This window comes from Notechis scutatus, chromosome 2, assembly GCF_049901735.1.
Source record: "Notechis scutatus isolate UNSWTSFEM ecotype Mainland chromosome 2, rNotScu1.2, whole genome shotgun sequence".
Classification (NCBI taxonomy): domain Eukaryota; kingdom Metazoa; phylum Chordata; class Lepidosauria; order Squamata; family Elapidae; genus Notechis; species Notechis scutatus.
The window spans coordinates 48,395,309-48,420,265 of NC_142010.1; the positions used below are offsets into that span (position 1 = coordinate 48,395,309).

The 24,957-nt window shown below is 34.3% G+C and overlaps 1 protein-coding gene across 1 annotated transcript in view; it reads right to left on the minus strand.

Annotated features, from left to right (window-relative positions):
* The window catches only part of LOC113417914 (uncharacterized), a 76,813-nt gene extending 53,667 nt beyond the window's left edge, over nt 1–23,146 (minus strand). The window contains exons 1-16 of the mRNA XM_087954168.1: nt 23,007–23,146; nt 22,470–22,532; nt 22,004–22,089; nt 20,825–20,911; nt 19,991–20,100; nt 18,538–18,660; nt 16,810–16,886; nt 15,844–16,061; nt 14,687–14,852; nt 12,651–12,857; nt 11,959–12,120; nt 8,300–8,380; nt 5,217–5,379; nt 2,796–2,870; nt 1,590–1,742; nt 699–789 (exon numbers count right to left, since the gene is read on the minus strand). Coding sequence (XP_087810294.1) covers nt 699–789; nt 1,590–1,742; nt 2,796–2,870; nt 5,217–5,379; nt 8,300–8,380; nt 11,959–12,120; nt 12,651–12,857; nt 14,687–14,852; nt 15,844–16,061; nt 16,810–16,886; nt 18,538–18,660; nt 19,991–20,100; nt 20,825–20,911; nt 22,004–22,089; nt 22,470–22,532; nt 23,007–23,080 — 1,936 coding nt within the window. The 5' untranslated portion in view covers nt 23,081–23,146. The remainder of the gene's footprint in view (nt 1–698; nt 790–1,589; nt 1,743–2,795; nt 2,871–5,216; nt 5,380–8,299; nt 8,381–11,958; nt 12,121–12,650; nt 12,858–14,686; nt 14,853–15,843; nt 16,062–16,809; nt 16,887–18,537; nt 18,661–19,990; nt 20,101–20,824; nt 20,912–22,003; nt 22,090–22,469; nt 22,533–23,006) is intronic.
* Nucleotides 23,147–24,957: the final 1,811 nt, after the last annotated feature.

Below are 24,957 nucleotides of genomic sequence, written 5' to 3' on the forward strand. Positions count from 1 at the left end.
CTGAACTGCAGGCAGCTTGCAGGCAGTAGAAGTAGCCTGCAGTACTGCATTCTAACTATAAATACATCTAACATACTTATGATTTATAACAGCAGTTATCAACTAAGGGTCAAATGAATATTTCTGTTATAACAATGATATGACAACTAGACAAAACTAGATCTAAAAATGAAAGAAAACTAGAATAATTAGTAGGCCCAGAGGATTTGACTATAGAAATTACATCCATGTACGTACTTAATAGTCATTTTATCTATTTGAAGAGCCTTGTGATTTAATAAGCCTTTTCTGGAAATGATGCCCAACTAAATGATAAGTATCTGATTTACAGATAGAACTCTAGGAACAGAAACTAGATTGTAACTATGACAACATAAGTGAATTAAAATGTGCATCTGCTGCAAATAAGTAGAGCAATCAGCTCCACCTATTTGCAATCAGATGGATTTACACAGCATGACAACCATAATGTGGTATCCTCTGTTCTTAACTGAACATATGTGAACTCTAACTGTTGTCATAAACTATCCCTTCTTTTCTTACTTTCTTTGTTTTGAGCCCAGCCATAGAATCAGATATCCAGGGGAGTGGGAAACCTGTGTTTCTGGTGCATGCTAGAAAAATGTCTAATACAGAGGACTATGTTTTAATTCTTCTAATTTATTTGTCCATTAAATAATTAACAATGAATTTCATACCTTTTTCAGGAAATGCCACTTCACTGCTTTCCTCTAGAATACTTAAAATATCCACGATGCCAGATTTCAGGCCAATAAAAAGTGATCTGTCCTGAAATATGCAAATTATTTTAGTTTGCTGAATATAAATGTTGCCTACTTTGTTTTTACTTTAGTATAAAAAAAGGGGGGGGGGGTGTTTCAGAATTATCATAGGTCTCAAATCATGTCTTTTTCACCTAATAAAAACAGGTCTGTTTTCAGATAAACAGCCTCTATTCCTCGTTTTCCTTTTCCTGACACCGAGGAATCAAAACAACTATGTACATGAAACTGAAGCATTAAGCATATAAAATTAGTAAAAGTGTTTTTCAGACAATTTCCCATATATTTACTGGTATTGTTCCACACTTTACTATTAACAGCATTATTTTATTAAAGGTAAAGGCAGTTCAGTAACAGTAGTCCAAAATCATGATAAAAAAATATGTCATATGGGAATTTCTGAAAGACAATTTGGCAAGAATTATATTACTTTAGGAAAAATCTCCATCTATAGTGAAAGTGAAAGACAGCTGGTTACATCTACTTCATACTATTTTTTCACAATTTTTTTACTTTGTGTGTAATAAAAGTGCTCGTCATTCAAGGGTCTTGGAATAATAAATTCAGTACAAATATTTTAAAAAAATCTTCATATATGCCTCCACAATTGGAGTCTTTTTCTTTTATATGACTAGCTGCAGAGATATAGCCAGATATATCAAACAACAACATATAGAATCCATACAATGTGATTAGAGGAATCATAAAGAAACAAGCAGTTATAATGAATAAGTAAGTATAGTTCTTTCAATGATATGCCATTCAATTCTACACTCACAATATTATATAACTATTCCTATTACTCACAAGTCTTGTGAAAACAGTCGCATCGTTTGGCAAATAAACTTGAAAGACCAGTTCCAGAGCAGGTAGACTCCTGTAGTGAATCAATTTGTATTTTGGTTTCTGGCACATGATTACCAGCTGGTGATGGATTATATCATGTTGCAAATGGATGACCTATTGAATAAAAACAAATTCAAAGTGACTATATAAATTAAAAATAAAAGCAAGTTATTGGATTAAAAAGGTTAATATTTCTATATAGTTTTTGGGAGCAAAACACTAATCTTTAAGGAATGTGTTTTGTAATACAAACTTAATAATATCAAATTCTTACAAAACAAGTTTAAAACTCACAAATGTGATTGTGAATTTTTATAAATTGTTGTTATTAAAACCACATGGGCTGACTCAGAATGGTTGCTTGGTAGACTTCCCAAATTCACAAAATTTTACTGTAAGAGATAGTGGCTATATAAGCCCTGTAAATAAATATTCCTTTTATATAAACAAATAAATGTCAGATAGGGTCTGGGGTATGTTATTGATTTTATGCTTTTCTTGACATTTAAATTCAGTGAATCAGACACACTTTTACTTCCATTTCTAGGAATTTCAGTGACCTCAACCCATTTTCCCCCCTGAATTCCAGAAGTACCAGTCATGGGAAAAACCATGCCAAATTTGATGTTTAATTCATAACATTTTAGGAGTTGGTAAACCAAGTGTTAATGGATATTGAAATTTTTCAGTTTAAAAAAATCCCCTCTGAAGTAACTGAAGGAATCCTTTGGGTGCAATACAGATCTCTGTGTATATACAGTATATGCAACCTTCTGTGCATAGATCAAACAACTGTGTCTCAACCTTTATTACACAAGGACACAGCAAATCAAGATACTATAAACATGTAGGATTATTCTTGCAGCAGCTTTTGATAACTGAAATGGTAATTTTTGTGTAACTGTACTGAAATTTTCCTGACAGCTTTTAACATTCTAAAATGGATGAAGATCTGTCCAGTGTAGTAAATCCTGGTGATATCCATTTCACACAACCAAACCTTACTTGAAAATCATGACCTTGTAAATTTATAATTCTAAGTGGCAATATACTGAATTTTGAAACAAGAAACTGATTACTGACTAATTTTGAAACAAGAAACTGAATATATCCTTGTGCATATATTTGGCACTAAATTAAAAGAAATATTAGGAAAGATGTACTTACAGGATCTTCATAAGTAGCCATCTCATAATATACCAAGTTTTGAACAGATGTATGGAGAAATAGAATTCTTCCATCCTTTTAAAAGAAATATTATACCCGATATGATGAAAATCAGATGTACCACATGAACACACTCAAAAACACACATATATACGGAAATCCACAAACTGAAATTTTCTGTGGGAGCATTACGGGATGCTTTCTCATCATACCACTGTGTTCAGGAGGCAATGATTTTATGTTATTCATTTTATATGAATAAGCTGCTTAGAATATTTAAATCCTTGAAAATAAACGTTTTATAGCTCAGGGTTTTTCAAAGGCGTTTCATGGAGCTCTAGCATTTCATAAGAACTTGATGGGGTTTCTAGAAAGACTAAGGGCAAAAAAAAGTCATTCAAATGCAGCCAACTTTTTATCTCTAGAGTTTTGCCCCTTGATCAAGGATTCTGGGAAGTTTTAAACATACAAGTACTGCTGCCTGAAAAAGTTCAAAGACCTTGTTATAGATATTTGCACTTTAATAAAAAATCACCAAATAAAAATCTATTGACTAAATCTTAAATTCAACCTCAGATTTTTTTAATAATCTTCGGGTCACAACTATCAAAATATAAGCGAACTACTCTACAATAACCGAGAGATACATCTAATGACATACAAAACTCTGTGGCAAATTGAAATAATATAACTTCACATCTCATATGTACATTAATGAAGGGATGAGATACAAAATTGCTTATCCTTGTTTTCAGTAATCCTAAAATGATATACAGTAGCTAAATTTATTTTGTGTGCTGATTACACTGTTAAAAAGTTTCTTTTAAGGTATTGAACAAGTATACTGAATACTGCATTTTACATAATGCCTGAACATCTAATCAAACTAAAATATGTATTTATACCTAACTTTAATTAATTGCTATACTTGCTGAAAATACACTAAACACCTCAAATATAATTAATGGTTGCCACCTAACACGAAAGACAAGGAATATAAAACTAATGAAAGTTTATGCCCAATAATTAAACTCATCCTAAAACAACAAATCTAAGTTTTATTTTATTTAATTTTAATTTTACCTAATCAAACTTTGATTTATTGACTCAAAATATAATTTAATCTTCTCATCACTCCTTATCACCCATCCCTTCCCACTTGTGACTGTATGGCTGTAACTTTGTTGCTTGTATCTTTACGATTTATATTGACTGTTTCCTAGTATGATTTGATTGCTTATTGTACTCTATGACTATGATTAAGTGTTGTACCTTATGATTCTTGACTCTTGATGAATGTATCTTTACTTTTATGTACACTGAGAGCATTTGCACCAAGACAAATTCCTTGTGTGTCCAAATCACACTTGGCCAATAAAGAATTCTATTTAAATGATTGAATGAATTTTAAATATTTCCTAGAAAAATGAAATTTCAGTATTCCCTAGAATCACAGAATGTTAGGTTTAGAATAATCTGGTAATACCCTGTCCAGTTAGGCAACCCTTAATATTGCCTCTCTGGCATATGGCATTCAGCCTCTTTTTAATAATGCTTCCTTCACTAAACAGCCCACCACTTCTCATGGCAATCTGCTCCATTGCCTAACAACTCTTATTATTAGGAATTTTCCCCCCTGATATTAAGCTAAAATCTACTTCTTTGCAGTTTGAACATGCTTTCTTCTCCTATCTTCTAGAACAAACCTGAACATTTCTATATCACAATTCTTTACATGTTTGAAGATAGCTTTCACATATTCTTCGCCAGGCTAAACACAGCCACTTCAAATCATTCCTTATAGCTTTTTGAATTCCAGATCCTTATCATTTTGGTTTTAGTCCTATGGACATATTTTGTCAATGCTATCGGGCTCACCTGATACTATTTTATAATCTCCATGCAGTGGTTAACCCCTTTTTTCTTTTTATCTCCTTGGGTGAGTTTGCTCACTTTCCTCAATCTCAATGCCCATTTCCTTTCATACTCAACTTTTCTCCTTTCATATCAACCAAGCTTTTTAGTCTAGCATTTTTTCTCTCATACTGATCCAAGCAAGCAGATTTTTAAAAATCTGATACTACTTTACCTTTATTAGATATCGTGACTCATATTACTTTCCTGAAAAATATAATTCGATGCGTGACGGTACTTTAGAGCATGCCAATACATATGAGCTCTACTAGATAAATCTAACTGTAAAATCATTTCAACAGGAAGACTAAAATTACTTTTATTAAGACTACAATAACAGAATCTTAGAAATTGATTGTGTATTATGTATTGACTTTTTTAATGATCAATAATTTAGGAAGGAATATTTTTATTTTTAATATTTGTGAAACATGCCAAAGTTGTTACCATTTGCAAATAAATTCTAATAGCAAATATACACAAATCTATATCCAGCTGTATTTTTACCTGCATACCGAGAACCAGAAATTCCTGATTATCTGCATATATCATTCCTTCATCCACCAAGTAACATAATGAGGAGGACAAGCTGCAGAGGCATTCACATTTTGCTGAAGTTCTAAAGTTCCTTTTTTGTGTATGTTGAAAATATCCATTTTTCTCAATACATCTAGGAAGATATATTGAGATACCTTTAAATCAATAAGTATCTATCAGTTGTAAGTCAATTTACTTGTATAAAAGAGAATAGTTTCATAAAGCAATTTTGATCAATGCTGTTTCGCATTTATCAGACACAACTATTCATTATCAATTGTTAGTCATAATATACAACGTGAACGTATCATTTTCCTAATAAAGTTATTCCATCCCAACAGCAAAAGTGAGCAGACACCTGCAAATTACTATTTCAACATGGTAGGCAGTAGCTTTTTCCCTTCCCAAAGAAGCTGTTTCCCTGAGTTGCTAAGAGTCTAGCAGCATATAAATTTAATCATTTGTTATTATTATTTTAAGAGATTACATGGGGAAATGTAGTAGCCCCTGGTCAGGGATCATTTCTATTTAAGTGAAAAACTTCTCCAACCATTTGTAGACAAGGAGAAACATCTTTATATTTTAGTTAAAATCTCTGCGTCAATCTTGTTTCATTTTTGTGGGTTCTTTTCTTCTTTTGAGATATTATTCCTTGGAAGCATATTTACCCTATTGTTTATCTCCACCCACCCACCCCAAAAAAAAATATTGTGGAGTTTCTCTGCTTTGGTTACATCAACAAAATTAAACTTCAGGCATGATATTCCCCTCTGAAAAAAAAATCGGGGCCGGCCAAAAGAGACCCCCCACCGCGCGCCAAGAAATCGCCTGCCCGCCCGCCGCTCGCCCCGCCCACCCGCCACTCGTTCTCCCCGCGTCGGGCTAAGGGTGGTTTCCGCTGCGAGCGGCTCAGACCCCAGGGCAACTTCCACCTTCTCCTCCTGGAGCAGCCCAGCCTCGCCTTTCTCCGTTCTCCCCCTCCCCAAACCCGGACTAATTCCAAGCCTCTGGAGTGCAAGTTTCAAACCCACTTTGCAACGAGGTTCGCTTCCTTCTCGCATTCGCTCCCGCATCTCCACCGCCCGCCCTGCGTGCGCTCTTTCGGGGCCGGCCAAAAGAGACCCAGCGCCGCACGCCAAGAAATCGCACACACACACACCAACACCCTTCCTTTCCAGCCGGTGGTGTGGATCAGCTCCGGAGCTGGGCAGCTGCTTCCCTGCTCCTGACTCAGGGGACCTCCAAGGGGAGAGGAAGGAGGAGAAGAAGGGGGGGAGGGGGGCGCGATGAAAAATCGGAATTCCGATTTTAATCGGAAGAATATCATGTATGAAATTTAAAAGTCTGTTCTAAAATCCTTTGTTCTGATTAGTTTATCTTTGCACAAATCCAAAAAGAAAATCTTTCCCCTACACAAAAATGTAACCATCCCTATTACTTTGCATCCCTATTACTTTAGCTTATTGTGTATTCTGATTTCTTTACTGCTTGCAAAGATAACAGATACAAACTTTAAGCTAGAGTTCTAATTTCCATTTCTGCTCTGATCAGATGTTTCAATAATTTACTTAAGTTCTCAGATAATGACTTTATTTGCATGACATGGCTGACTCAATCAGCCAGATAGCTCTCTTAGGTAAGTATTTATCCCTCTGCAGACAACCCAATCAGTTGATCAGGTCTGATGGAGAGCAGTCTTACAGCTACTCCAAAAAGGTAATTGGGAAGCTCTTATTTCCTGTGGGTTTTTTTAAATGAAACAAAACAGGCTTCTGCTTGGATGTAAGATTGAGATTGCTTTGGTCATTGTGCTATGAAAGGGAAACGCAGTCCTATTAGTTCTCTTTGATCTCTTTGTAGGATGTCAGCTGGGTTTGCACCAAGCATTAGCAATTTTCATTCTTCACTTTCAGGCCATGTGCAGAAGATGTTGAATGATTATGGGACCTTAAACATTGTTCTGGCTGCTCCAAAGAGCTAAATAAGGTAGTCTTAACAATTTTATCCAGCAACACTGTGCAGAGGCATTTTTTTCATTCTTTCTGATTCTTCGGAACTTTCCCCATCTTTTTGTGTGATTATGAAAGGCTTTCTGAAAAAGCCCAGTCTCTATTCTCTGGAAAGCCATTTGGGGGGGACTATCACAAGATCAGACCATCTTCCTTCTGATCCAGAAGCTACCTAGTTTTTCCATTATTACCAATTACCGCAGCATAAGAAATAACAGTTCTAAGTTTTCATGCACAGCCTTAAACAACCTAAAAACACAGTTCATATACTGTGAGATAAACTTTTGCCTTTTCATTTGTAATCAAACCTACACCTTCACATCCCTACATTCATTCAACTCTCTTCCACTTCATTAGATCATTTTCCTTCAGACGTAAAGAGTATTCTGCAAGTCAATATAGAGTATTTGACATCCCACCACCAACTTAATGTTCTAATGCTGATACACGCTAATGATGCAGTGTGCTGTTAATTATCATGGTAGTTTGCACATGTTATCTCTATGTTGAAAATCCTATACTGCTTTCAGCTTCATTCTGGCCACAATATATAATGTTGCTTTTGACCTAAATATCTTAGGACTTGACTAAGGGGCCATGACTGGGTACTGATATCTGGGGAAACCTCCTAAAAATGCTTTCATTTTTGTTTGTTGCTCCAGTTCTATGGCATGAAGTTTCTTGAAAGATACCACTAATTGCTACTACTGTTTAAATTAAAGACTTTATCTAGATCTATGATTTTTAATTTTAAAGGTGTTTTTATCCTTAGCTATCTTCTGCATTTTCTGAATAGAAAGGATAATTATAAATGCAATAAATAAATAATTTTCTAAATGATCACTGCATTAGAAATTTGTAAGGCAAAATTATGGTGTGTTTTGAAGAATGAATTATATAAACCCAATATTTTAAATGTAGTGCGCTAATACCACCAAAATGTCTTGCCTTGAACAAACCAATTTTTTAATGAACTTCTCTATAACATATGAAAAAGCTGTCTAACAATTTGGTTTAATTACAACAAAAATTAAAGATACTTGCGAAGCTAAAGGGTGTTTTCGATGTAAATGTTCTTGTAGTTCCCTTGTGGTCCATACTGCTGCTCTACATGCAGGATCAGTCCTAAAAACAAAACCAACGTCAGGTGTATAATACCAGTAGCAATAATAATGGGTTTAACTAAGATTAAATTGAAATTAAGTATTGTATTAGAAGTAATTAACACCAAAAACATACATTGCATACAAAACGCTGTTTTCATTTTTTTAAAGTTTTTATTGTAACAATAAAAATGAAAGATAGGAAGCTGCGTTTGACACTAGGCTGTTGAAAGCAGGAAAAATCGTTTTTTTTACTTTTTTTTTGTGTCAGCTGAAGTGGTAATTTTACCAGTTAAGGAAAATAGCTTTCCCTTGGGCAAACTTATTTTTGAAAATCTTTCAGGCTGTCTTTTGATGTTGGTTTCATTGTCTTTTCACGTTAGAATGAACAATGTGGCGAAAAATAGTCCTTTATATTCCATGTTCTCACTAACTGTAGCTGCATATGTTGACATGAATATACAATCAACTGTTTTTCAGATTGCAACACAATATAAGAAATTGCAGGTGTTTTGTTTTTTTTAAATTTTGTGTCAGCAATCCCTTTAAATATTATTTTTCAAGTGCTTCAAAAACCAGAAAGTTGGTCATTATCTTACCCAGGGATGAAATTCAACCACCTCAGCCCACCTGGGGAGAGGAGGTAGGGACGATTTGAATAGGTAAAAAAATCCCCCCTGGTTGCTATTACTATTACGGCAAGTATACCAAGCCATGCCCACAGCCACGCCCACAGAGCCGGTAGGGAAAATTTTTGAATTTCCCCCCTCACAGGCAAAGATAAGATCTTTTGAAAATTAATACAAACTATTTTTTAGGAATTAAGGATGCACAGCATCTGTAAATAATCAGAACTGACATTTAAACCAATATTCATTAAGCACATTGTCAGAGGCAATGCATTTTTGTCAACAATTTCTATATAACAACCAAAGGCTCTGATTTAAAAAGAATAGGGAAGTGGGGCCAGTCTGAAGGGCTGATTAAAAACCAAATGGAAATTTAAATTATAATTAATTTTAAATTAATATTATGATTTTCTTATCTTAGCCAGAAATTTTGGCCAAGAACTCTTTTATAACCAAAAAGCATAGAGCTACTGTTGATTTTCCTTCAAGTCCTGGTATTCTATCTCATTATGAAAGACTGTTATTCCTAGAGGGGATCACTAAAGAATACAGGGACTGTACATCAAGAATATATATACCTGGTAGGATTGCCCAAGAAAAAAGGTCACCCTAACTATTCAGCTAAGCAAGCACATATATTGGACAGCAAAGATATCGGAAAATACTGGAGACTGATAATTAGTTTCTAGTCAGCCTTATTATTCAGACGATAGCTTGCTATTTCTCTTATTTTTTGCCCATATTCAAATGTAAATTGAAAATCAAAAGTTGGAACTGTGAACACTTGGAAAAAAATTATAAAAGTATCATAGATTTCAAGATGGCCTATTACTATGGAGTTGGAAGCAAATTCATATTCTTGTATATGAATTTTCTTTTACCAAATTAACAGTTCAATTATTTTTATTAATTAAAAACACAACACAACACAATTGGCACAACACCAGGGGTGGGATTCTACTGGTTCTGACTGACTATAGAACCCCTTGTTAACTTTCTAAGCAGTTCGGAGAACCTGTAGTTAGAAGCAATCTTCTTTTGTTTTTTTCCACCTATATTACATTCTTGGCAGACAGCCTAGACTTCCTGTCTCCTGAGCTTATGAGGCTTGGCTTTCTTAAAGGGGAAGGGTTGCTTTAAGATTTTTACACTGCTGTTGGGAGGAAATACTTCCCTGGACAATCAGCACTTTGAAGAAATATTTGAATAATGAAGCAAAGCTTTTAGTGACAGGGAACCAAAATGAGTGACATTCACCAAACCTTCTTGGCTAGCTAGAAAGATTGACTTTCAAACATGAGTTTATATACCCTTTCTGAGTTTTGGTCTAAAACTGGTTTTTGGTGAAGGTTAATTCTGTGCTTGGTGACGTTTAATCCTATGTTTATTGATGGGATAATTTTCCCTATTCACCTTCAACAAGCAACAGCTACTGTTGTGATCTAATTATTTGTATTGTGTTTGAATTTTTTCTTGCATCATGGTTTCTTTTTCTATCTGGGGAGGGGGTCTTCCTTCACTGCTTTAGTACTATCTGGCACTGTCCTTTTGGGGTATACTTCCAAGAGGCAGGATGCAAGCTTGGCACTGATTTTTTTTCCTGCCTTTCTGGGGGGCATGTGACCTTTCCTTAAATCTGGATGATTTCCTTAGGATATCTTGTGAGGTGAGTGAGACTAGCTAGTGTCTTTAAGTGGTGCAAATGGATCTAAGGATTGCTTCTCCTGGGTAATGCTTTTTCTGGAGAGCTTAAATGACCTCTCTGTTAAAGGTTTCACTTTATGAGCAAGAGATGGCTGCTTGATAATTATCACTGCATTTTAACTATTTTCATTCCTCAAGGTGCTCTGGCACCCTGCCTGATTTTGTAACTCCGGCTTGCAGGTATTTTTAATCTAATGATTGATATTTAGGGCAGCTTTTTGCAAGCAAAGAACCTTTTTGTATTTTTGTACAGGTAACCCTTGACTTACAACAGTTCATTTAGTGACCATTCAAAGTTATAGTGGCACTGAAAAAAGTGACATGACCATTTTTCACACTTATGACTGTTGCAGCATCCCCACTGTCATGAGAGGCCAGGCAAGGTGAAGCGCCCCTTGACATGAGTGATGTTGAGTTGGCCACGCCCACCCAGTCACATGACCACCAAGCTACACCCACCAACAAAGCCACGCCCACAGAACCAGTTGTTAAAAAAACTGAATCCCACCCCTGCACAACACAATTATACAATAAAGATGTAAAAACAAATAAGTGTTTTTCAACTGCTTTGTTTACATTTGTTAAAATGTTTTCATTTCCTAAGATAACTGAAGCTGAAAACTAATGTATGCGTGTTTCGTTTTAGTTCTGAAATCCATCAGCAAAACAACGAATATTTCTTTTTCATTGAAATTAGCTGATATTATAACCCTTGGCCCATTTCTATAAATTAATGCCATCAATTCCATCCATATATTACATTTTAAATATAGACAATATATTTGCAATTTTTCTCTCTTAGGTTTTCAGAACTTAGTACTAGGAGAGACAAGACAGTAGTGTTCCGATATCTCAGGGGCTGCCACAAAGATGAGAGTCAAACTAATTTCCAAAGCACCAAAAGGCAAGACAAGAAACAATGGATGGAAACTAACCAAGAAGAGAAGCAACCTAGAACTAAGGATAAATTTCGTAATGGTGAGAGCAATAAACCAATAGAATAGCTTGCCTCCAAAAGTTGTGAATGCTCCATCACTAGAGGTGTTTAAAAAGAAACTAGACAACCATTTATCTGAAATGGTATAGAGTCTCCTACTTGAGTGGGGGATTGGATTAGAACATCTCCAAGGTCGCTTTCAACTCTACTATTCTATGTCCTTTTCTATGTTCAACTTTTCTCATTTTTCATATGTAACTCATTAACCTCTCCTAAAATAATATCTATTTTCAATTGTTATTAAAATAGAGGTATCATACTTTCTCTTACTTTGCTGTATAAATCCATATATCATAGGGTGTCAATAGAAAATAAACAGTTCCACAAGTTCGGTTGTAGGTAAAGCTGAGAACTGGCTGTAGCATAGGAGGATAAGGAGGTGGCAAAACGGTGCATAATTTCTTCCCAGTTTGAACAGAAAATATTCTTAAACTTTGAAAATAAACAGAGCAAATTTAGTAAACATTATTTAAAAAAACCATTTCAGAGTTATTACATAAAATAAAACTTAAATATTTTGTTGTCATACCATGCTTCCATATAGTCAATCATCATAAATTAGGGTAGTTTTAGTTATACAGTATATGGTAACATAAGCCATGGTGGCACAGTGGTTTGAGTGCAGTACTGCAGTACTACTTCTGTTGACTGCAGGTTGCCTGCAATTTGGCAGTTCAAATCTCATCAGGCTCAAGGTTGACTCAGCCTTCCATCCTTCTGAGGTGGGTAAAATGAGGAATAGGCTGACTCTGTAAACTGCTTAGAGAGGGCTGTAAAGTGGTATTAAGTCTAAGTGCTATTACTATTGCTATTTTAACAGATATTGTTATCCACAAGTGTACTTATTTGGGGACTATTTCAGTTCTTATCAGAATTTAGTTCATATTAAAAACATCAATATCTAGCAAAAATCCTAAAATGGTTTAAAGGAAGATTGCCACTTTTATTACTATTTTACATACCTGTTATCAACAGCCATTGCAGCCACCCTGTTGGATTTCCCAACAGCACTACAGATGTGGAAGTGGTTTATTGGGCTGTTGACATGACTCCAAAAGTTGGTAAATGAATTCAGATCATAAATATGAACATTATGGGCAGAGCAGCAGTAAAGAAATTTATCTTCCATCGTGCCAATTGAAAGTATTCCTTCTTGGAAGAGGGATAAGCTGGATAAAGAAGAAAAGCAGTATAGACCAAATGTAAGAAGAAAAAAAGGAAGTCACCTGGCAGTTATGTACTGCTGAAGCAACCAGTTTCAAATGTGCGACAGAACAAAATATGCATAAAATAATAATTTGTACAATTGTACCAGAGACTTCAATAGATGTTTTAGAATACAACTCCCATCATTCCCAGTAGGGAGGCTGAAGGGAATAAGAATTATACTCTAAATACCTGAGGTAATTTGTTTGAAGGCTGTACTTTCATCAATAAATGAACAAATTACATAATTTATTAAATTATTACATTCCTCTTCTTCTTCTTGTGCCACATCCGTCATTGGACGTTGGGAATCATGTTGGCGATCCTATGATTGCCAAGTCTGATGACGGATGTAATAATTTCTGTATAATCACAGAAGATTACACAGAAAAGTGCAAAACACATTCTGCACAATTTTTATTTAACTCCACCTGAAAGCTACTATAGTTATGCATCATTGAGGTATTTATAATGATTCGTGCAGTCCAACATTTGATAAAAAAAATTCTTTATGGATACTAATTCAAAACAACTTTATATGTACTCCTATCTATGTTAACTCCAGCTTACTTTGAAGCCTATTTTGCACTACAAATTTAATATTTATATTCTATTTATATTTTATATTCTAAAAGCTTAATACTAGCCTACTTATTGTATGTAACTGATACGAAATTGATCCAAAGATATCCTGTCACCGTAAGTCCTTCTGCACATTTAAAAACTGTTAATAGAATGTCTCAATTGCTTTAAGGACATCAAAACTATCTAATTTCTAACCTGATGTTTGTATAGCGTATTATTTCTGTATTTCTTGCTAGAAATCTTTTCCCTTTTAATATGTACAGTGTTGCTGACATTACTCTATCACTGAAATCTTCCATAACATTTGCCTAGCTCATGAAAATTGCCTGCTTTTCCCAGGAAGATTTTTTTTAACCATAAGTCTGATTCTTATCTTCAGTTTCATCATTTTAGTTTCATCTGAAACCAGAGCAGGTAATTCTATCTGCAATCAATCCTCTCCCCATGGCTCCATTAAATTCAATATTTTGTAATGGAATTTCTATACCCTGATATTTTTATATGCATTTTTATAGCTGTTCTTTGTTTTCCTATCAAAAGGCTTCTCAATGCAAATTTACCACTATATCACCATATTTAAAAGCATTTATTTATATTTTTATAATTCCCTTGCTATTACTTTTCAGCTTTTTTTGTTTTATGTATGTTTTTTTTGCAACCTAACCAATATTTCTTTTAAAAATTAAGACATAGTTTAAAGGCTATTTAATTGTTTAAAAGGAACGAAGAATTTTAATTAACTCATAATCTGATGTACCTATAGTGGATTTAAAGCAGGGGTGAAATTCAACCACCTTGGCCCACCTCAGGAGAGGTGGTAGGGATGATTTGAATTGGTAAAAAATCACCCCTGGTTGCTCCTGGTTGCTATTACTATTATACCAAGCCACACCCACAGCTACATCCACAGAGCTGGTAGGAAAAAAATTTGAATTTCACAAGGAAAGTTTAATTACTGGTTACTTCCAAGATAACAAGACAAAACAATCTGACATTCTCTGCATGTTCCAGAGCTGCAAAGTATACTCACAATTATAGCACTGTGAATGTTTTTTTAAATTTCGAAATGCCCTGATTTTTTTTTTAAAGAAATACATATTTTAATAATGGGAAACAGGCGGACTGATGCTCAGGAAACTTTCTTTGTAACAGTGTCTTTGGAATCAATCCAGGAGATATGCAGATTTTTTTAAAAAAAACCAGCTACCTGTAAAAAGAATCCATATTATCAAATGACCAGAGTTTGACTGATCCATCGAGAGATCCAGAGATAAATAAAGAAGTAGTGTTTGGGTGCAGTAGAAGCTTTGTAACCGTTTTGGAATGACCTTGAAATACATGGAGCAAGCAGCCTTGGTCATTCCAAGATTTTACTGGATTAAAAAAGACAAGAAAAACAGAGATCCAGTTACATGCATAAAGTTGGAATCCACATATGCAAGATGGGCAGCTATATGCGTTGGACAAAGAAACAAACTTTCCAGGGAAGGGAGAAAGGAGCAGGTGGGGGGGCTGGACAAACTGGTTAGGGCTGAGTTGAGAGGAAGAGATCACTGGATAGAAAAAACAGGAGCCCCATTTAAATATTAAATAAAGTGTTAATAATAATTAGAAATTATTAGAAATAATTAGATATTACTCTTCCAAGCAGTAGTTAATCTTTAAACTAATATTGAAAAAAATATCCACAATCTTCCAAGTAAAAGTATGTAATTTGCTCTTTATTTTCAGTAACGTAAGATTACCCTCTCCCGCCCCATCCTCATCTCCAAATTACAGGAAAATATATATGGGGAGAAATCTCATCTTCTTAGAAGTTAACTGTAACATATATTCCTTTTAAGGATGAATTGCACATTAGAATTCATAGAATAAAACAGATTTTTAAAATTGCAAATTTCTTTCGTGGGTTTAATAGAATAGTTAGGAGAATTAAGAAGAAATTTGGGAGGGAAGTAGGCAGTTAAAAGTATAAAAAAATACATACATAAATAGTAAATAAACAAATTTCACTTTGTAGAAAGCAAGCTCAAACATCTGGGTACTAGCTCCAGCTAATCTTATCCATGCCAAGCATATAAATCCTTTTAAAGGTTATCTTACATATATTTTTATATATCTGCCTGTCTTCACTGCATAAAAAGGTAGTATCTTTTGAGGTGTCACCCATTGTTCCTGTTCAATTTTCTGAAAAATGTACAGGTAACTAAATACAGTACATTAAAATATCAGTTCTACATCAGCAGTGCAAATTTCATAATATTAATGAACATCTTTTTGTTAATACCATTAGAAGTTGATTAAAATAATTGAATCAATAACAAGAAACAGTACACACACACACGTTTTTCGTTGCCAACTTACTTTCATTGCCTTTTGAAGCAGTAAGCAAAATGTTAAGATTAGATGAGTAGACACAAGAGATAATAGATCTTTCATGTGCATTGAGTATCTCAAGTAGCAGTTTCCCATTGATATCATAGCAGAAAAAGTGGCCTCCAGAAAAGCAGTAATATCTTTGCAAAGTGATATCAAAATCCATATTTGTACACCATTTCTTCCCCATGTGTGGATATTCTGTACTACAATTCAAAATAATAGCAAAATATTGAATTATTAAAATGCCATAAAAAATTTTTAGATCTGTTTTTCTTAACAAAAAAAAGAGAGAACTCTTTCAATCAGATAGGAAAGAGATTCCCAGCATTTTAACAAGTAAAAGCGTATTTTTTTCTACAAACCCATAACAGTGCTATGAGAAAATAATATCAATAATTTCTCACTAATATTTGGTGAAAACTGAGGTGATTGTGTTCTGGCAGAACAAAATCTGAAACGGTTTGAGTGCTTTTTGTATTTTAAGCATGAAACAAAATTTCTGAAATGTATACATGTTGCATAGAGAACAGAATACATGAAATAGCTAATTTCAAGCCTAGGAATGGCGTGGAATTCATTGTGACTTTATAGTACTCAACTGCAAACTGCAAGAAAAATATGGGATTTGTTTTGAAAGTCAGAATACTCAAAATGGTTGTTCTAAGTTCAAAATGTTTTGTGCACTTAGCAAATATAACACGAACAGAGGAATTTAATTTTGTCTCCTATTCTTATGGTTAGACATAGTTTTCTTAGCATTATACTGCATTCCCATATATTTAAGTTACATAATTTGTGACAAAATATAATAAAATATCAATATTTTTCACTAATATTTGGTGAGAACTGAGCTGACTTGATTCAGAACAAAATCAATAAAATCAAAACATATACAGAGATTTATCTCATAGCTACGGAGTATGTTGTTCAAAGTTCAGAGGAATAATGTACCTAAGGAAAAGACTGTAATTGTACATTGGAATAGGATTCAAATCAAGTGGGAGCTTCTTTTCTTTAAACTTCCAAGTCTAAAAGACAGAAAGAAATATAAATATATGTATAAGCTTACATAAATATACATAAAATAAACCAACTATGATTTGATATTTGAAGTGGATATCCAGAAATTTAAGGAAAAATAGTGTAACACAGTGCTGAGACATAATGGGATTATAGAGAAGTTATGGTTTTTTAAAAGAACTGATTATTGAGTTCTGTAATATCAATGAAAGAGAATATTGTAGATCAGGGTTGAAATGAAGGGTCCTCGCCGTTCTCATTCTCGATGTTACCCAGTCTGGGTAATGAAATATCTGCAAGAAAATAACCAAACTTAGAGAGCACCCAGGAACCCTGAGATCTGTGGGAAAAGATCCAATTCATAGCAATGGCTGCCTTCATTACATTTCAACCATACCTGTTTTTCTCTGGTGAGCACGATACACTAAACTAGTCTATTCTCAAAATAAGTGCTTGGATAATATATTCATAGAATTACATACATTTTGATGGGAGGATAACATGAGCCTTACTTCTTTCTCGAAGCCAATAAATCCAATAAGTCGAGAAGAAAGACAGAGAAATTATATTTTTATGGACCAGATTGTTCCTTTTTGAATAAAATTCCTGCATTCAACAGTACCTGAAAGAAGCCCCCAACTTCCTAAGATCATTCTGATCATAAGAGGTTTCTGATCTACAGACCCCTCACATCCTGGACATTAATTGTTTCAACTTCTACCCTCAAAATAACATTATAGAGCATTGCACACAAAAACAACTAGACTGTCAGGACTCCAACATGCACCCCCATTCAAATCCTAAGTCTCTAGCCTCATCTCTCAAAGTAAAAAAGATTGATTTATTAGGAGTTGACATGTTGGCGTTTCCCGGTTGCAGCTGACTCTGACACATCATTCATTTCACCCTTGACCCTGATCTTCCCCCACCCTCTGGATGTATATTCTCCAATGAGACACAACCATAGCCAAGAGTCATCAAACATGATCTCCAGTAATAATTGTGTGCACCAGAAGCTTCAGCTGCCAAAGTGATTATCTGAAGCATTTAAACTCCCTTTCTGATTGCAACTAAAACGACCAAAGAAGTGTTTTTAGTTGACATAGATCCAAGGACAGTTTTTCCCCACAGGCTCACTTTGCTAAACAACTAATTCACACAACACTGTCAAACTATTTACTAAGACAGAATTCTTCTTCTCATCCTTCCTATTATCTATCTCCTTTTCCCACTTATGACTATAACCTTATTGCTTGTATCTTGCGGTTTATATTGTTTTATTTAGTTTCCTGGTATGATTTTGATTGCTTATTTAGTATCCTATGATTATCACTAAGTGTTGTATCTTATGATTCATGATGAATGTATTTATGATGATTATGATCATGATTCATCACTTACATCTTTTATGTACACTGAGAGCTTATATGCCGAAGACAAATTTCTTGTGTGTCCAATCACACTTGGCCAATAAAGAATTCTATTCTATTCTGTCATACAGAGTTATCAGGAATAACAGATAAATATGTAGGGCTTTAAATAGCAAGATATAGTTTCTCCTGGTTTTATACAGATCCCTTCCCAAACATCCAGTTTCTCATATTACTGATCATTTCAGCAACAAGCCAACCTTTCAATAAGGAGGAAATAAACCATCACCTTCACTCCAGTGATTCCTCCGCTGATAAGTTCCTCTTTCACTGGGTTAAATGATATGAATGTCATTCGTCCTAAACCTGGATTATCTATAGAGCAAATTTCAGCATAGTTCTTGTTGTAAACCTTAAGAAACAATTACTGATATCAAATGTATGTATCAAAAATTTAGTGGAATACAAAACAAGCAACAAACCAAGAATTTAATTATATACCCAATAAACTTTTAGGAGCTGAAGACTTTCCTTTTAAGGATGGTTTTAGCACATATACTTTATGCTGTTTATTTATTTTTATCAATTTCTGCTTTTTAAGAACTATTGGTTTTATCTTCTGTTTTCTACTTTTTATTTGTACTTTATAGCAATAATGTTCGAATGTATTTGCTGGAATTTTAGAATTCTGTAAAGGACATGGATATAATTTTTTTTAAATACCAAATCAGCATTTAAGCAAGAAAACAAGTAAGAGAGAAAACTTGTTGTTTAAAACAGAGCCAACACTGCAAACAAAATGCCATCTACCAAAGATACATATGTTACCGTCAATATGTGAAATTACACATTTTATAGAATACCTAGAAAATTTATAGAATGCCAAAAATGGGATATCAAAGTATGAAATCCTTAATATTTCACACATTTTCAATGCATTCTATGGAATGCTAAAAAGCAAATCTGCGAAGTATAAAATATTCCCACTAAAATGCCATTCTAGCCTTTCTTGATGCAACAAGTAGGTAAATTCTAATAGTAAATTGTAAATCTACCATAGTAAATTGTAACAATATATCTCTCAATTTGTTTTAGCATATTCATGCATAGCAACCATTATTTGTTCTCAGAAACTCTCTAGTTTTCAATAACGTTTTTATAGTATCTTAATGTTTATTGTAGTAACAACATTATCATCTGAGGTTGGAGTTAGGATGACTATCACATCCTAAATACATTTTGAATGAATCAATTCTAATCTCAAATCTGTAGATACCAGTTTAATAAATTTAAAGACCTGAAGTCATTGCTGTAGCTATGTTAGAAGTGTCAATTCTTTCTTCATAACAGATAACAGATAATCAGAGTTGGAAGGGACCTTGTAGGTCATCTAGTCCAACCCCCCCCCCCCAAACGGGAGACCCTACACCATTTCTGACAGATGGCAGTCCAATCTCTTCTTGAAAGTCTCAAGTGATGGCGCTCCCACAACTTCTGAGGGCAAAGTGTTCCATTGGTTGATTGTTCTCACTGTCAGAAAGTCTCTCTTTATTTCCAGGTTAAATCTCTCCTTGTTCAGTTTCCATCCATTATTCCTTGTCTGGCCTACAGGCGCTTTAGAAAATAGTTTTTTCTATTCATAGCTTTTTCTATTCATATTTCAAATATTCCAGAAATATCCACCTTAAAAATATTATTGAGCTTTTGATAGGGATATATTATAAGGAAATATATTAGCTTACCTTTATTGCAAAGTCTTTTTGCAGAACAAAGTAAACATTGTATTTTTCAGAGTAAGTGATGATTCTTGCCAAATTAAATTGATACTTTGGAAAATACATCTCTCTTTTAGCTAAAATGTTAAAATAATGATTAAACTGGATAACCAAACTGATTCTTAAATGAATATATAATACTCTTTTCTTAAAAATAATTAACTATCTATGAAGACACTACTAATTGTGTTTCTAAATTGGCTATAGCAAAAGAGAAAACTATTGGATAGAAAGCATAGAAATGCAACTATATTTTTAACAGGCTGTTAAATAAATTACTCCATTTAACCAAGAAGACAAGCAGAGAAAAAAAGGAGTAATGTATACGCCATCAATATGTATACTTGCTTACTTGTGTTGTAGTATATATCCTAGTGCCCACGGTCCAATCTTCCTAGTATAACACAAATCCATACAAGCACACATGCCCATTTAATGCATAAATATAATTTATGTGTTGCATAAATGCTACCTTATTTTGACTCAACATTTTAATGAAAATTTAAAATTCAAATTTAAAAATTTAAATTCATGCATTTCCAATAATTCTGGAATAATGGAAAGAAAATTATTTTCTAAAAGGATTCAAATATTCAGTAAAACACAATCATACTATTATAAATATATTGGTAAACATCAAGAACTCAACAGAGAAATGAAGCAAAAAAGAGTTAATATCAAAGTGTGAAATATAATGCTTGAATAAATCTTACACAGAAGTTCTAGATTCTTATAGTAGGTACAGCTCTACAAATAGACTATATACAATGAAATGGAAGACCATCTTTTGATTCACCTCACCAGTACAATTGGAAGGTAACAAATCCAGACTGAAAAATCCTCTTCCGTCTATCAGCACCAGTTTTTTACTCCTGTTGTTATACGTTGCTACACAGGATTGTGAAAAGGAGTGTTTTTAGATCACAACTATCAACAAAATAATCTTGCTTTGTTTTATAGTAAAAAGCAAAGTGAGATTCAAAAAACAGGGAGGACAATAAATATGAACTCTATGGAGTTTTATGCATAAGCTCTTCTCAAGAGATGCTCCTCTGCAGAAAAAAAGATAACAAGCAAATGTTGTCAAATTACTACTATTCCTGCTTCAGTCTTGGCCCCAAAGATGCTTTTTCAAAAGGCAACTGGACTTTCTTTGGTTTTTTTCCTTGAAGACGTTTCACTTCTCATCCAAGAAGTTTCTTCAGTTCTGATTGAATGGTGGGGACTGGAAGGATTTATATTCCTTGCAGTTATCTGGTCATTAGCACTCTGAAGGACGATCATTAACTCTCTGAGCAAGGAAAATCAAAGAAAGTCCAGTTGCTTTTGGAAAAAACACCTTTGGGACAACCATGACCTGGATGAATCTCCACAGACATGTTTCAGTCTTTAGTGTAACTTCTTGATGCTGTTTGATGGATCCTCCTATTCTGAAAAGCAAATTGGGAGTAGTGATCTGCATGGACAAATAGAAATAAATTAATATGGCTTCTTCGTTAATTCAAAACTTCTGTGGAATTCCTTTATTTTTTCAAAAGAAAAGATTAAGTGAAGGCAACAGTGTTTCGGTTACAGATTCCAATCAAGGCCACTGACTCAATACTCGTGTCTTCCAAACAATAAGTGGACAGTGAGATAAAGATAAAGGATTAAGGATTTACTCTGTGTCCACTCTTTGCTGATCACTTCAGACGCTTTTTGACTAGGAGATTACTTAACTGAAATCATTTCCTTTTCTCTTTCTTCCTAGGCACTTACATATGGTGCACATGGTTTTTGACTTCTCGTGGTATTCTCGTGGTAGGATATAGTACACTAAGGGTTGAGATCAATCTATGTATGTCTATGGGTGTAAAGTTTGTTTCACTAAATCTTGCTTAACATTAGGTCCTGCTTTTGCTAATGCTCAAATATACAACCCTTTAAATTTCAACGATTTCTCCAGACTTTTTATTTAAATAAGTAACATTATTCTCTTACCTCCTACTATATCTAGATTATGATAAGGTAAGCTTTTAATAAAAACAAAGCCAAAGGTAAGATAGGTAGTAGTCTTTGCTGCGACTCTGAAACAGAGGGGGAAAACAAATCAAATGTTGGAGCACACTGAAACAGTTTTAGAAATATATCAAAATATATACATAAAATAAAATTTTATATGAAGAAAAATATATCTGAAAGGTATCTATCCTCATCTTTAAAAAATCTTAAAAGGGGAAAACTCATCAACTTAGAATATGCTTAATATTAAAGCTCAAAAGGAAAGCTACATGCTTTTGTTATCCTAAAACCAAAGTACAGAGTACAAAGATGGCTTGCACAAGAAGATGTGGAGAGACCTGGTCCATAGAATTGCCAAGTGTTGGACATGACTGAATGGATAACATCATCATCATCAATAAAATTAGATGGTATTTTGGGTAGATTCCATAGTTGAGATACTTACAAATGTTTTGACTCTTTTAAAAGTAACTCCTCTTCAGGTTGGGCTTCATCTTGAAAAGTTAATCTTCACAAAAATAAAGATTTGAATTAAATAAGGAATTGTTATTATCCTCATTTTTAGCCAGCTAAGTAGAATATTTTAAAAATGAAATTACAACACCTCCTAATACTATGATAGCACACAAAATGTACCACAATGGCATTTTTTTCTAAACAAAACAACATTCTGGAATACAAAATAATGAGAAATGAAGTATTTCTGAGTGTGTCCTAAAAATAAATTTTTGATGAATATTGAGAATCAGCTTTCACTTCTTTTTTAAATTAAAAGCAAAAACAGCAGAGAGCTGCCTCACCTCTGATTGGATATTGCAAGAAAAACAGGATCTACTGAAAATTTTTAGAAAAAGGAAAAGCCAATAACTAAGCATTCATATCTATGAACTATTCAAACATAAAATGAAGATAAACCCAAGAGGAAAAAACAAAAACAAAATGCAAACATGTTTTCATGTAAGAATTATAACTTCAAATTCACCTTTTCTTTTTATTTTTGACACCCCTTTTTTTCGGCTTTTTAATAGCGCTGGTAATTGTTTGATTAGCATCCATTCTCAAGCCTGATGATCAGCCAAAACAGAAGGAGTCTTGGCTTAAGCAGATTTCTGGTACGCAAGAATGCAGTCATTAATTAGTAAAGCATTCATTTGAAATTTAAAACAAAACATAAATTTCCCTAGTAAAGTGGAAGTGCCACATATTTATTTTAATAAGAGTTTGACGAGCTCTTAAACAGAGTTCATCTCAGGATAATACTGTTCAGCTAATGAGAAAGAGTATTATAGCAATAGCACTTAGACTTATATACCACTTCACAGTGCTTTACAGCATCTCTAAGCAGTTTACAGAGTCAGCATATTGCCTTCAACAATCTGGGTCCTCATTTTACCAACCTCAGAAGGATGGAAGGCTGAATCAACCTTATAAGAATCTGATCAAATGCACAATATTCAGTATCCTATTTTTTTCATCAACTAATCTCAAAACAGGTAACTTAGATCTTGAAAACGGTTTTCTGATTGGAAAAAAAAAGAATGTTACAATATTTAAAACATTTAACTTAGAAAATGCCAAAAGATGTTATTAGATACCCAAGATGAGTCAGAGGAATTGATCAACAGGGCACTGAGTACAAACCAAATAAATCAAAATAATTTGTCAGATTATATTAAAAATACTACACTATTAAAACCCCATCAAACAATCATGGGAAGTAGCACAAATGCATCAATTTTAATTCTTAATACAGAAAATACAGCTGTAGTGAAAGAAGAAATATGATTATGACAGAGGCAATGCCAACCCAACATAACTAGGTAGAGAAGAATGTATGGTAGTAAGTTTACCTTCCGAGGTTCCAAATTCACAGAGATAGACTGTAACCATGAAATAATAATCATAAAACATTATTATTATTGCAGACCACTGAAACTGTACTGCATTGATTATGTGCTATCAAGCTGGTGTCCGCTCTATACAAGCAAAATGAATAAAACTTGGAAGAAAGTAAAAGTGTAACACAGTGATTAAAGTTTACTAATAGAGAGATCCAGATTCTATTCCACCTTCAGCTACAGATTTCACTGGGTGACTTAGGGTTGTTTACCCTCCTTCAGACTAACACAAGGTTATTATTGAGGTGTAAAATTAGGTTCTATCAATCAAACTGAAATATTTGGTTCACAAGAGCCAATGGAGAAGTCTATAGATACGTCTATACAGATATCTGTATTGCTATAACATATAGCTATATTCAATTACAACGATCAATAATTCGTTTTATCCAGAAACTTAGTCCTGACACGTACACTGCACTGTGAATAGTTTCCCATTAGCTGCACCAAGAGGATTTACCCCGCATCAAAAAGAATACGGGATCTTAGGTTCACTTCCCCCCACCCATCAACTCGCTTTCTTCCAGTTACCAGAAGTGCTTGGTTCAGCTTAAAACAACGAGATTTCCAAGAAATAAGAGAAAGATGGGAAATGAGAAAGCTCTGTTTACGATCCTCAAAGCAACGGGGTAAGATGGCCAATGGTGAGGAGGAAAAGGGTGCTAGAATTGGCGCCGGGAGAAACCTCGTATTCCCTGTGGGTCGGGGAAGAGATCCACGCAGCAAGTCCAGGAAGTCGCTTCAGGGGCGACTAAGACAGGCTGCCATAGAACCGCATCAGGAGGTGGCGAGAGAATGAGCCACCGCCCACCCTTCCAAGTTCGAACGCGGCCGTAATTCGCAAGCGCGCCGCCTTCTATTTAAAAAGTTCCTAGCAAGTGGAGGGGCGGGGCCAAGAGCATCCGGCGTTCCAGCGGGAAGAGAGTTTGCGCTTGCCCGCTTTAAGCCACGCTTTTACTGGAGCGGTTCCACGCAAGAAGCGGAGGTGGCGGGATGGGGACATCCCCTTCAGAACTTCAGTCCCAAAACAGAACC